This window comes from Pseudorca crassidens, chromosome 5, assembly GCF_039906515.1.
Source record: "Pseudorca crassidens isolate mPseCra1 chromosome 5, mPseCra1.hap1, whole genome shotgun sequence".
Taxonomy (NCBI): Eukaryota; Metazoa; Chordata; class Mammalia; order Artiodactyla; family Delphinidae; genus Pseudorca; species Pseudorca crassidens.
The window spans coordinates 28,074,343-28,087,523 of NC_090300.1; the positions used below are offsets into that span (position 1 = coordinate 28,074,343).

At 36.8% G+C, this 13,181-nt stretch overlaps 1 protein-coding gene across 13 annotated transcripts in view; it reads left to right on the top strand.

Annotated features, from left to right (window-relative positions):
* Positions 1 to 13,181, top strand: part of SLC9A9 (solute carrier family 9 member A9) — a 660,636-nt gene that overhangs the window by 272,280 nt on the left and 375,175 nt on the right. For all 13 annotated transcript variants that reach the window (XR_010943485.1, XR_010943486.1, XR_010943487.1 and 10 more), the window contains one exon: positions 3,824 to 3,939. Coding sequence is in view for 10 of the 13 variants with exons in the window: in XM_067737585.1 (XP_067593686.1) it covers positions 3,824 to 3,939 (116 nt within the window). In the remaining 3 variants the exon portion in view is untranslated. The remainder of the gene's footprint in view (positions 1 to 3,823; positions 3,940 to 13,181) is intronic.

The following is a 13,181-nucleotide window of genomic DNA, read 5'->3' on the forward strand; positions in this document are numbered from 1 at the left end:
TAAGCACTCTGCTTTTTAAAGAATAGCACTAAGTGGATATTTGTTGAAATCAATGTTATCAGCAATTTTGCTTTTTATATGGCAGTTCTGCTTCTGCCCATCCCTGTGACCTGGGCTGTCCCTAAGCACAGGCTGACCCCAGAAGGACATCTCACTTGGGTCCACCATCTTCACAGCATTGCGTGCACTGGAATTCACTGGCTCTCCTCTCCCCATCAGACCACATCTTTCCTGTATCCTGAGCCATCTGAAATAGTTTCTGTGAAGTGCTGATAGAACATACCACCCTGTGAGAATGTGGTGGTTGCTAATGGGTTCATTTATTTATCCTCCCAGTTAATACAGTTATAATTAGTTAGTTACAATAATGTAGCAACAATAACAATAGCTAGTTATTTAAAAAAAGTGCCTGTCACATAATAGATACACACTAATTATTGACATTATAATTATCAGTGACAATGACCATTGTTATTGGTAATAATAACAAAATGATCATACTGAGCTCATACTACACTGGGCTTTTTCTGTTTTTCTTGCTTTTTAAGGTATTATCTCAAGGAAGATATTGGAATTATAGTTATTTTGTGTCCAGGGGTTGACTTGGAGTAAACAAATCATTTACTTTCTTTTTTTAAAAAAACAAACTGTGTGTATAGGGGTATGTGTATATGTGTGTGCATGTGTGTGTGTGTGTGTACATGCACATGTGTTTCTCTTGATTTCAAAACAATTCCGAATCTCTATAGAATGGTGGTTGTGTATGCAGGTTTTGACATCCAACTGCCTGGGTTCAAATCCAGCTCTGTCATAAGCTAACTTCTGTGACCTAAGGCAACTTATTTACCCTCTCTGAATCCTGATTTTCACCTTTGTAAAAAGGAATAATTATAGTACCTAACTCAAGTATTATGAAGATTAAATGACATAATGAATGTCATGTCACATAATAGCACTCACTAATGTACATTGTTACTTTTTTATTATGACTGTTATTTAGAAAGAACTGAAAATGCAGAATAGGAAAAAAGAAAATAGTCACATGTCACTTTATAACCACTATTAACATCCCAGACTATATGCTTCTGACCTTTTTCTGTTTATATGTGTGCTTAAATATATTCAATTTTTATAAAATTAGAAATTATTATATATTACCACTTTATAATTTGCTTTATCAATTTACTTTTCTATGCCTAATATACACTCTTGTATATAGTATTAATAGTTTCATATTAGTTCGTTATATGTGTGTTCTGTAATTTATTCACTGGACATTTAGATTGCTTTGAATTTTTCACTCATGAATAGTAATAATCTGAAATAAACTAAATAACTTCTGGTGTGTATTCAGATTAATTTCTTGGCAAAAATTCATAGAAAATCATTTAATAAGCTACAGAATATAAAAAATTTAATACTTTAAAAATAAATTGTCAAATTGGCTTTTATAAAGACTTTAATTTTATTTTCATCAATAGTATATGAGGCTTCTAGTTTCCAAGTAATCTTCCCAAGCCTGGGTAATATATATGCATGCATATATTTTTTTTATCTTACCCAATCTTACCCTGGCTTCTGTAGGGCAATATGGGGCAAGTCATTTTAATTCTGAGGCTCAGATTCCTAACTTGTAAAATTAACTAATGGGTATAGAATTCAGAAATATAGTCATAGGTCATAAAGTTGATACTGATTCCAGAGCCTATCCATGCCCCATATTGGAAGTGTAGCTCAAATGAGGAAGAACTGTGGTGAAGTCAGGTTAACACCAAGTGAGGCTGAAGGGATGACTCTCGGAGAGCATTTCCCTGGTAATGTTGTGACTGTCCAGAAAGTCTCAGTGTTCATCAGACAGAGGGTGATGCGGATAACATATATAATTAAAATCTATGATTATATTTATTGCCATCTGCCTTGCTGTAAACGACATGCTCCATAAGGACAGGGATCTTTGTCTTGTTCACTGATGTATTCTAAACACCTAGCACAGAGCCTGACAATAGTAGGGGTTCAGTAATAAATATCTATTGAATAAACAAGCTGAATGACTCTACTCTTAACCTGTCCAGAGGCTGCATACCCTGGTAACCAGCAGAATGCCCTCCCCAAGATAAGTGTAGGTGAGCTGCCATGATTGAGGCCTCTTCCCAGAAACAATTGCTGTGTTGCATGACACAGGCTTTCTCAGATATGTTAACACTTGCAGCCTAGTTAAGCTTCAGCCTCCCCTGCTAGAATCCACACACTTCACAGCAATATTGGGTCCCTGCTCGAACCCATGTGGTTGTCTTAATAGTTCAGCTCATGGGTAGTATTATCTCCAAGTTCTTGGGGATATTCCGTTGCTGCACCTTTGTCCTATATAGAACAACCACCTTATGGACTAGTTAAGAGTATACTGTATGAGATAACATATAATGTACAATATGGAACTGTTCATGTAGGCAATATGATGTAGGAATTAAAAACCTGGGATCTGGAGTCAAATTTCTCAGTTCAAGTCTGGGTTCCACAATTTAATAGCTGTGTCACCTTGAGCAAGTTACTTGATCACACAGTGTTCAGTTTTCTCATCTGTAAAATGCAAATAGTACCTACCTTGTAGGATCAATATGTGGATGAAATGAGTTAAAACATGTGAAGAAATAGATATAGAAAGTGAATATTACCTATTTTGATAATTACTATTAGCAGTCATAATCTCATTGAGACTTTACTATGTGTCAAAACCCAAATTTATATTACCTCAGATAATCCTTAAAACAGCTCTGTAGACTAACCATAATTCTTTTCCCTACCTCAGAAGGTTTTAGTAATGCCCTAAAATCACATAACTAGTAAGTGGTAGAAACTGGATTTAAATGCAAGTGTGTCTGAAATATTCTCTCATAGAGAAATTTTTCATAAGAGAATTTGAAATATCCACATTCTCATTGTCATTAAAATTTCAAATATCTGATTTCTAGTCTTTTTAGTCATGCTCACAACCCTAGAACATTTTTCAAGAAACTAATTTAAATACGTGTGAATATCTAAGCAACAGTCTATCGGTCTGAGAGTCAGTGGTTTCTAAGGACTCTTACAGTCACTTTCAGTGATTCTACCGTGGTCCAGTTCACCAATTTTTGTGTTTCCTCCACTAGGATTTAGAAAAATCAGTTAATTAAATACAATTTAAAAGCTATAGGGTGGCAAATGATGACCAAAACAGATAATTTGCATTCCATGGGTTTGGTAAACATAATCTCATGAAAAGAATGGCTTTCTTTGCAAGATCAAAATGTAACCATTTCAAGATTCATTTTCAACTATGTGTTGAAGTTACAGGCGCTCTAAACCTAACAGTGTTTTCTCTACCTGGTGTGGAAGTGTCCTGACACCACCAGTAGTAGAGACTCATCTATTGTAAAGTAACTGGTTGACTGAGTGCCCTGTGAGTGGCCAGTATCCTTCTCATCACAGTGACAGACTTGAAACTTGAACCCTTTGCAGACACCCTAGCAGACAAAACAGTAAAACTGAAAAGCAATCCATTTACAGATGTCAACCCAGCCACTATATTTGTGGGTATGATTTGCTATGCCATATTTCACAGATAATTTTTTATATCCTTGAGATTTGTTTTCACTGAAGTACACTATAAAATGTTCTTTTACCTTTTGCCAGGTGAATAAACTGTGATATTTGGTACAGTGTAGTGAGGACTAGCATGGCTACAAATAGGCAGAATAGTGGTAATTTGTGCCTCATGCTTATTCAGGAAGCCCATTAGAATGTCAGCTATGTTGATGTTTGAAGATCATATTTTTCTCTTCAACAGGTTAATTATGTATGGCTTTGTGAAGGCCATGGTATATGCTGACCAGCTGAAAAATGGAGACTTTCATTTCACTGACTGTTTGTTTTTTGGTTCACTGATGTCTGCTACAGATCCAGGTAATTGCCCAAATGATATGTTGCCTTCTTTCTAAGACTCAAACATTTAAATTGAATTTTTCTCTGATGACCATCACCCGAGTCTACATAATATTCCTTATTCCTTTTCACTTGCAGTTGACATATCTGTTAGTGATTACAAAAAAAAAGAAAAGAAACAGGTGAATATTCTAACACCTCTCAAAAAATAGTTCTGAAATCAATTTCAGTAATGGGAAAGACTCTTTAAAATTCATTACTGTTTATTTCTGTAGAATATGTAGCCATTTTGAGCTGTGGTCCTTAATTTCTCTCTATTTAACTTTCTTCTTTCAAAAATGCTCTATTGGGGCTTCCCTGGTGGTGCAGTGGTTGAGAGTCCGCCTGCCAATGCAGGAGACACGGGTTCGTGCCCAGGTCCGGGAAGATCCCACATGCCACAGAGCGGCTGGGTCCGTGAGCCATGGCTGCTGAGCCTGCGCGTCCGGAGCCTGGTGCTCCGCAGCGGGAGAGGCCACAACAGTGAGAGGCCTGCGTACCGCAAAAAAAAAAAAAAAAAAAAAAAAAAAAGCTCTATTGAATTAAATGGTAAAAAATAATTTTTAAAATTGTTTACTATGTAACATTTTAAACATATTAAACATAGGGAGAATAATAAAAAGAATTGTCATATACCCTTAAAATTAGCAAATTATGATGATTATCAAATATGGCCAATGTTTTTATGTATACCCTTCTACACTCCTTCTCACTATGACTGAATTATGTTAAAGCAAATCCTAGACAGCATATCATTTTATTTGTAAATGTTTTGAAAAATGACCATTGTCATAATGAAACCTAAAAATATTAATAACCTTTTTTAATATTATCAGAGAGCTAGGCTCTGTTCAAATAGCCCCAATTGTCTTTTTGTCATTGTCATTATTAGTTTGTGTAGTAGTTTGTACAAATTAGGACCCAAATAAGGGCTACACATTACAATTGGTGGATATGACTATTGAGTTTCTTTTCATCTATATGTTCCCCTTCCATCTTCTATTTTTCTTGTCACTTATTTGTTGGAAAAAAAGGCAAATTGTCTCATGGTTGAATTAAATATGGTTGCTTAAAATGTTCCTCTAGCTTCTGTATTTCTTGTAAACTGATGGTTAAATCTAGAGGTTTAATCAGATCAGCGTTCATCTTTTTTGGCAAGATTACTTGCTTGGGGCTTCCCTGGTGGCGCAGTGGTTGACAGTCCGCCTGCCGATGCAAGGGACGCGGGTTCGTGCCCCGGTCCGGGAAGATCCCACATGCCGCGGAGCGGCTGGGCCCGTGAGCCACGGCCGCTGAGCCTGCGCGTCCGGAGCCAGTGCTCCGCAACGGGAGAGGCCACAACAGTGAGAGGCCCGTGTACCGCAAAAAAAAAAAAAAAAAAAAAAAAAAAAGAGATTACTTGCTTGCTATGAATCTCTATAGCATCACATCAGGAAGCACATACTGTTTAGTGACTCACCTGTCAGCCTGATCCATCACACTACTGAATTGCTACTCCGGCAAAGACCACCAGAACACACCTGTAGTTGAACAAGATGTGTTTATTACATGTTGTAATGAAGAGAATGCTCACCAGAGGAACCATGGGACATCTCAGAGAGTGTTAGAAAGGACTTGTTATAGGACTTGGGCTTATGCTTGGTGATTTTAGGGAAGGCTTAAGGAATTGGGTCTTTGCTCTGGATTAGATGCTGTCAGAAAGCATGAGTGATTGAGCATTTTAGTAAGTCTTATCCGGCAGGAGGAAAGACTGAATAGAGACTAAGGCTACAATTTGTAAAGAAGCCGGGCCACTTATAATAGCCAAGATAGGGATGTTGTGGTTTGGACAGTGTTCATTTTTTGTGTTTAGATGTGATTACACAGTAGGCTTGTTTTTGTCTTGATCCATCATGGTCACAGAGTAAACCTGTCTGATGTTTTCTGTGAAATTGTTTACATTCAACAAGAGAACAACAAAGCCCAGCTGATAGTACCAGGCCAGCTCCCGGATACTAGGGGCTGCTCTTCTCTTTCTTAGAATGGCCCTCTGACCAGCAGTATTGGCACCATGTGGTAGCTTGTTTTAAATGCAGAATCTCAGGCTCAACTCCAGAACTACTGAATCAGGTTCTAGAATTGAATATCCTCAAGTGGTTTATATGCACAGTAAAGTTTGAGAAGCTCTTAATGTTAGACTTCCCCATTTTAGCTAATGGCTTTAGTACCTGTTGATGGTTATGCTTAGTCTAGAATTTGTTAGGGCTTACAAACTAGTGGTATGCTAATTCTGTCCTGCATTTTGCATGTATTAGCTGGTACTCTCCTGAAAGAAGCAGTTTTCCAGATCAACTTTTTGAGTACCCTGTGATAATTATTTGAACAAAAAATCAGGATAAATTATTTATTCTTTTTGTTTACTTACTAATGTTCTAATTTTCAAAATAATGAGTTGTTTATCATCTCCCACATATGATCAGGGAGGTGGTTTGGGGCTTTTTTAAAGTATCATATCAACACATGGATTTAAACATAGTTGATATGTTTCAATCTACTATTGTAATTATACTTTTTGAACAAAATATTCCATCTTTGACAACTGGGAGCCTCTTCAAGTTTCTCCTATATCCTTTTGGCACAAACCCAATAGTCTCTCGTAGATTTCTTGTTTTGGAGCAGGACTAGATGTTCCAACCTTCTTTTGTATGTTTCCTGTACCCTGACTTAGAACCAGACATTTCTCTAAGAAGACTTGGTTCTTTCTAAGCGGGAAATTTATTTAGAGAACAAAATGTGGACACTGGGTGTTTTCATTACTATTGTATTGGTCATTGTTTCTACATATTTTTATTTGTTTTGAAGGAGAAATAATATCACAAATTCATATTAATCTTGTTACTTCCAATTTAGGATTATAGAAATTTTACTTAACTGCCTTGAATTTATTTTGCATTTAAATTTTTCTTCTGCCTACTTTTCTTCTTTCTATTACATTAATATAATTTCTTACTTCCTTTAAATGTATATTTTCAAATTTACAGTGCACATATTATTACTAAAAATATGATTATTGAAAACTGCTTAGATTACATTGTGGTTCTTTTTAACCTTTGTGTATATGCCACTAGGATGAACAGTTAAAAATTACTCTGTTTTAAGAGCTCTTGAAATAATCCTCTGTGTGGGTAAGCCACAAGTCAATTATACAATAATGTTCATTTGTTTCATTTTGCTTTTAATTGTTGTTTTAAACTTAGATTAAATATCTACAGAATTCCAAAATGAAAACCATAGGACAAAAGAAGAGAAATCTAACTTCTAGACCTGTCCTCTCTATCCTAATTTTTCAACCATTTTGGTTGGTTTTTAGTTTACGCTTCTATTTTTATTTTTTTAACATCTTTATTAGAGTAAAATTGCTTTACAATGTTGTGTTAGTTTCTGCTGTATAACAAAGTTAATCAGCTATACGTATACATATATCCCCATACCCCTTCCCTCTTGCGTCTGACTCCCACCCTCCCTATCCCACCCCTCTAGGTGGTCACAAAGCACCAAGCTGACCGCCCTGTGCTATGCGGCTGCTTCCCACTAGCTATCTATTTTACATTTGGTAGTGTATATATGTCCATGCCACTCTCTCACCTCACCCCAGCTTATCCTTCCTCTCCCCATGTCCTCAAGTCCATTCTCTACGTCTGCATCTTTATTCCTGTTCTGCCCCTAGGTTCATCAGAACCATTTTTTTTTTTTAGATTCCATATATATGTGTTAGCATACGGTATTTGTTTTTCTCTTTCTGATTTACTTCACTCTGTATGACAGACTCTAGGTCCATCCACCTCACTACAAATAACTCAATTTCGCTTCTTTGTATGGCTGAGTAATATTCTATTGTATATATGTGCCACATCTTCTTTATCCATTCACCTGTCGATAGACACTTAGGTTGCTTCAACATCCTGGCTATTGTAAATAGTGCTGCCGTGAACATTGTGGTACATGTCTCTTTTTGAATTATGGTTTTCTCAGGGTATATGCCTAGCAGTGGGATTGCTGGGTCATATGGTAGTTCTATTTTTAATTTTTTTTTTTTTTTTTTTTGCGGGGGTTCGCGGGCCTCTCACTGTTGTGGCCTCTCCCGTTGCGGAGCACAGGCTCTGGACGCGCAGGCTCAGCAGCCATGGCTCACGGGCCCAGCCGCTCCGCGGCATGTGGGATCTTCCTAGACCAGGGCACGAACCCGTGTCCCCTGCATCGGCAGGCGGACTCTCAACCACTGCGCCACCAGGGAAGCCCTATTTTTAATTTTTTAAGGAACCTCCATACTCTTCTCCATAGTAGCTGTATCAATTGACATTCCCACCAATAGTGCAAAAGGGTTCCCTTTTCTCCACACCCTCTCCAGTATTTATTGTTTGTAGATTTTTTGATGATGGCCATTCTGACTGGTGTGAGGTGATACCTCGTTGTAGTTTTGATTTTCATTTCTCTAATGATTGGTGATGTTGAGCATCTTTTCATGTGTTTATTGGAAACCTGTATATCTTCTTTGGAGAAAAATCTATTTAGGTCTTCTGCCCATTTTAGATTGGGTTGTTTGTTTTTTTGTTATTGAGCTGCATGAGCTGCTTGTATATTTTGGAGATTAATCCTTTGTCAGTTGCTTTGTTTGCAAATATTTTCTCCCATTCTGAGGGTTGTCTTTTTGTCTTGTTTATGGTTTCCTTTGCTGTGCAAAAGCTTTGAAGTTTCATTAGGTCCCATTGGTTTATTTTTGTTTTTATTTCCATTTCTCTAGGAGGTGGGTCAAAAAGGATCCTGCTGTGATTTATGTCGTAGAGTGTTCTGCCTATGTTTTCCTCTAAGAGTTTGATAGTGTCTGGCCTTACATTTGGTATGCTTCTATTTTTAACTCTAAGCAAACAAACATGAACACGCTCGACTATATACTACAGCACACATGGTTCATCACCTTGCTCTTCTTTAATTAACAGTATTTTGAAGAGTAATCCATAGCAACATATTAAGAGTTTTCTCATTTTCTTTTGTAGCTGCAGAGTATTCCATAGTTTATTCAACCAGTTGCCTGTTAATGGACATTTGGGTTTTTTGTCTTTTGCAATTATGAATGATGTTACAGTTAATAACTTTAAAATTAATAGCTTTCCACATTTTGCTCCTGTTTCTTTGGGATAGATTTGTAGAAACGGGTTAAAAGGTATTTGTAATTTCCTAGATGCCAATTTCCTCCCCATAAAGTTTGTACCATTTCGCCTTCACACCAGCAATGTATGACAGTATCTGTTCTGTACAGCCTTGCCAATGCAGAATTCTGTTACAGTTTTGGGTTTTTGCCCATACAATAAGTGAGGATTTGTATCTCTCTGTGGCTTGACTTAATATTTCTCTTAATATGAGTAATATATGTTTAGGGAACATATGCATTTTTTTTCTGAAAAGCAGATGTTTATAAGATGCCCTTTTCCAGTAGGGTTGTTGATCTTTTATTTTTCATGCTTCTGAAGTCCTTAATATACTAGGGATGTTAACCCTTTGTCTGTAATATAAGTTACAAATATATTTTGCACATTTTTGTCTGTCTTATTTTGCTTATGGGATGGGGGAGGAAAAAGCAGTTTTTAATGTATGATGTTGACCTGCTCTCTGGAAGAGGATGAAATGAAAGTATGTCTCAGATTTAGAACCTGTGGTGTCGATTAGAAGATCAGAGTCCCAGAGTGGTGTACAGGGAGAGACTGTTCCATCTCCAGGCCTAGAGAAGACCTGGCCGCTAAATCATTGCTGGAACATTTCATGCTACCATCCCCCAAACCCAGGGAAATGCAGAAGTCCCTTGGCATCCACGGAAATGGGGCCTCAAGTAAATTATTTTCAATCCATCAGTGATTTCTAGTTAGTTCAGGTTGTTCTCTTCTGCCATATATGGATACTTTGCTTTTCATGGTCAGGTCCCATTTTAGGTCACCTGTGCACAAATCTGCATTTTGAAAAGCACTGCATCCATTGTTTCTTGGTCCCCATGCTAATGGCCAAGTTGTTGCATTTTATGGAGTGATTCAGCCAGCTCCAAGTGTGTGGTGTTCAAGCTTTGCTCCTTCTGTGACTAGTGATATTCCTGAGGTTATGTTTACATGACACAGGAAAACTGACTGAAATAGAAAAAAAATAATCTAGCTCAGTAAGATGGTTATTTATCTACATTGTATCAAACAACTGAGCTGACTGAATTTTTTGAAATGCAGAATTGACTCACAGCCATAACGAGAATCCTGGGAACCAAGTCCACTTTCCAAGTCTGGCACAGACCAGCTGTACAACTTTGGGCACCACTTAGCCTCTCTAGATTTTATGGGTTACTGAAAGTGGAAGATATGTGATCTCATCTTTTCCAACCCCTTCATTTTACAGATGAAGAAACTGACTCTTCATCTGTAAAATGAAAAGCTTCGACTAGAGGCCTTTCCAGCTCTAACATTTGGTGCTTATTTCTGTGAGACTGTTTTTTGTTTTTTTGTTTTTAATTTTATTTTTAAACAAGTTTTTGTTTCAAAGTAGTTAAAAGTGAACCCAAAGCCCTCCACCCAGACATTTGGGGGTTCTTACACCAACTCAGCAAATGTTAGAGAAGGTCTCACATAGCAGAGACCCACACGTGAACAGGAATACTTAAGCACCCTTTTCTTCTGGGAGCTAATTGTTATATTAAAACACACTGAACCTACTCTCTGCTAAATTGGTGCTATTTAAGATCTTCAACAACCTTTAAACACCTAGTTAATCTTACCCTACAATTATTCATTTATTGCCTAAGTTATTGTGACTCACTAATTTATGAAAGAGAACCTGTGCTCTCCAGGTCTGATTTTTCATGGCCTTCTTTAAATTAATTCTCTCCCATTTAGCCTTAGCTAAATCTCAGCGAGGTATTATTAACTATTCATATTTTTCTTTTACAGTTACATATTTAGACTTAAATCTAATTCTTCCTGCACGTTTCAGACTCTCTTCAGCCAGTTTTCAGTTTACCTCCAGTTAGGGTGATTTAGATATTATTTGATTGATTTAGTTTCCTCCTTTCCTCACTGATGAAGATCTTGCTGCTGATGTAAACGTCATCAGCATCCCTTAACAGAAAGAGTGGATAACTAAAGGCAGAGCCCCCAAAGAGACCATGTATGATAAACTGCAGGGTATGGGAAGAGAGAAGTACTTGCAGGGCTTGATCGATAAACACACATCTTCAGGTGTGTTTAGACAAGGAAAAATAGGAGAATGGGGGAGGGGAGAGAAACAATCAACGAAATGGTAATAGAGTAAGAGACCCAACGACTGGAAATAGATGCTATAGTTAATATCCCTCTTTTTACAAATGGCCAAAGCCCATTAGGAGTCTCTCCGACTTCATACTATCCTCCTGTCTCTTTCATCACTGACTTGGGTCCCAGTTTGGTATATTTAGATTATCCAAGATAACGATTTTTATTATTAAGACTGAAATATCCCTTTATATGGAGTGAGTGACATAGAGAGGTCCTTAAGGTATGTAAAGATACTTGGGAATCCCACTATACCCATGTGCTATTCCTTAAACACACCAGTCTTTTTTTTATTATTATTATTCAAGTATAGTCAATTTACAATATTAGTTTCAGGTGTACACCATCGTGATTCAATATTTTAATATACTCCATTTAAAGTTATTACAAAATAATAGTTATAGTTCCCTGTGCTGTACAATATATCCTTGTTTCTTATTTATTTTATACATATTAGTTTGTATCTCTTAATACCATACCCCTATCTTGCCCCTCCCCCTTTTCTCCCTACTGGTAAACACTAGCTTGTTCTCTATATCTGAGTCTGTTTCTGTTTTTTTATATACGTTCATCTGTTTTATTTTATAGAGTCCACATATAAGTGATAACATGGTGTATTTGTCTTTCTCTGTCTGACATTTCACTAAGCATGATACCCTCTAGGTCCATCCACATTGTTGCAAATGGCAGAATTTTATTCTTTTTTTATGGCCAAGCAATATTCCATTGTGTATATATACCACATCTTTATCCATTTGTATGTTGATGGACACTTAGGTTGCTTCCATATCTTGGCTATTGTAAATAATGCTGCTATGAACATCGGCGTACATGTATCTTTCGGAATTAGCGTTTTCATTTTCTTTGGATATGTACCCAGCAGTGGGATTGCTGGATCATGTGATGGTTCTATTTTTAGTTTTGGGGGGATCCTCCGTACTGTTTTCCATAGTGGCTGCAACAATTTACAATCCCACCGGCAGTGTACTAGAGTTCGCTTTTCACCACATCCTTGCCAACATTTGTTATTTGTAGAATTTTTGATGATAGTCATTTTGACAGGTGTGAGGTGATATCTTATTGTGGTTTTGACTTGCACTTCTCTGGTGATTAGCAACATTGAGCATTTTTTCATGTGCCTATCGGCCACCTGTACATCTTCTTTGAAAAAATGTCTATTCAGGTCTTCTGCCCATTTTTTAATTGGTTGATTGTTTTTAGATGCTCAGTTGTATGAATTGTTTATACATTTTGGATATTAACCCCTTATTAGCCATATCATTTGCAAATATTTTCTCCCATTCAGTAGGTTGTCTGTTCATTTTGTCAATGTTTACCTTTGCTGTACAAAAGCTTTTAAGTTTAATTAGGTCCCATTTTTTTATTTTTGCTTTTATTTGTTTTGCCTTAGAAGACAGATACAAAAAAATATTGCTAAGAATTATGTCAAAGAGTGTTCTGCCTATATTCTTTTCTAGAAGTTTCCTGCTTTCCAGTCTTATATGTAGTTCTTTAATTCATTTTGAGTTTATTTTTGTATATGGTGTGAGGAAATGTTTAATCTCATTGCTTTATATGCAGCTGTTCAGTTTTCCCAGAACCACTTACTGAAGAGACTGTCTTTTCTCCACTGTATACTCTTGCCTCCTTTGTCATAGATTGATTGACCATAAGTGTATGGGTTTATTTCTGGAATCTCTATTCTGTTCCATTGATCTATGTTTCTGTTTTTGTGCCAGTACCATGCTGTTTTGATTACTGTCGTTTTGTATAGTCTGAAAGCTGGAGTGTGATACCTCCAGCTTTGCTCTTTTTTCTCAAGATTGCTTTGGCAATTCTGGGTCTTTGTGGTTCCATATAAACTTTAGGATTATTTGTTCTAGTTCTGTGAAAAATGTCATGGGT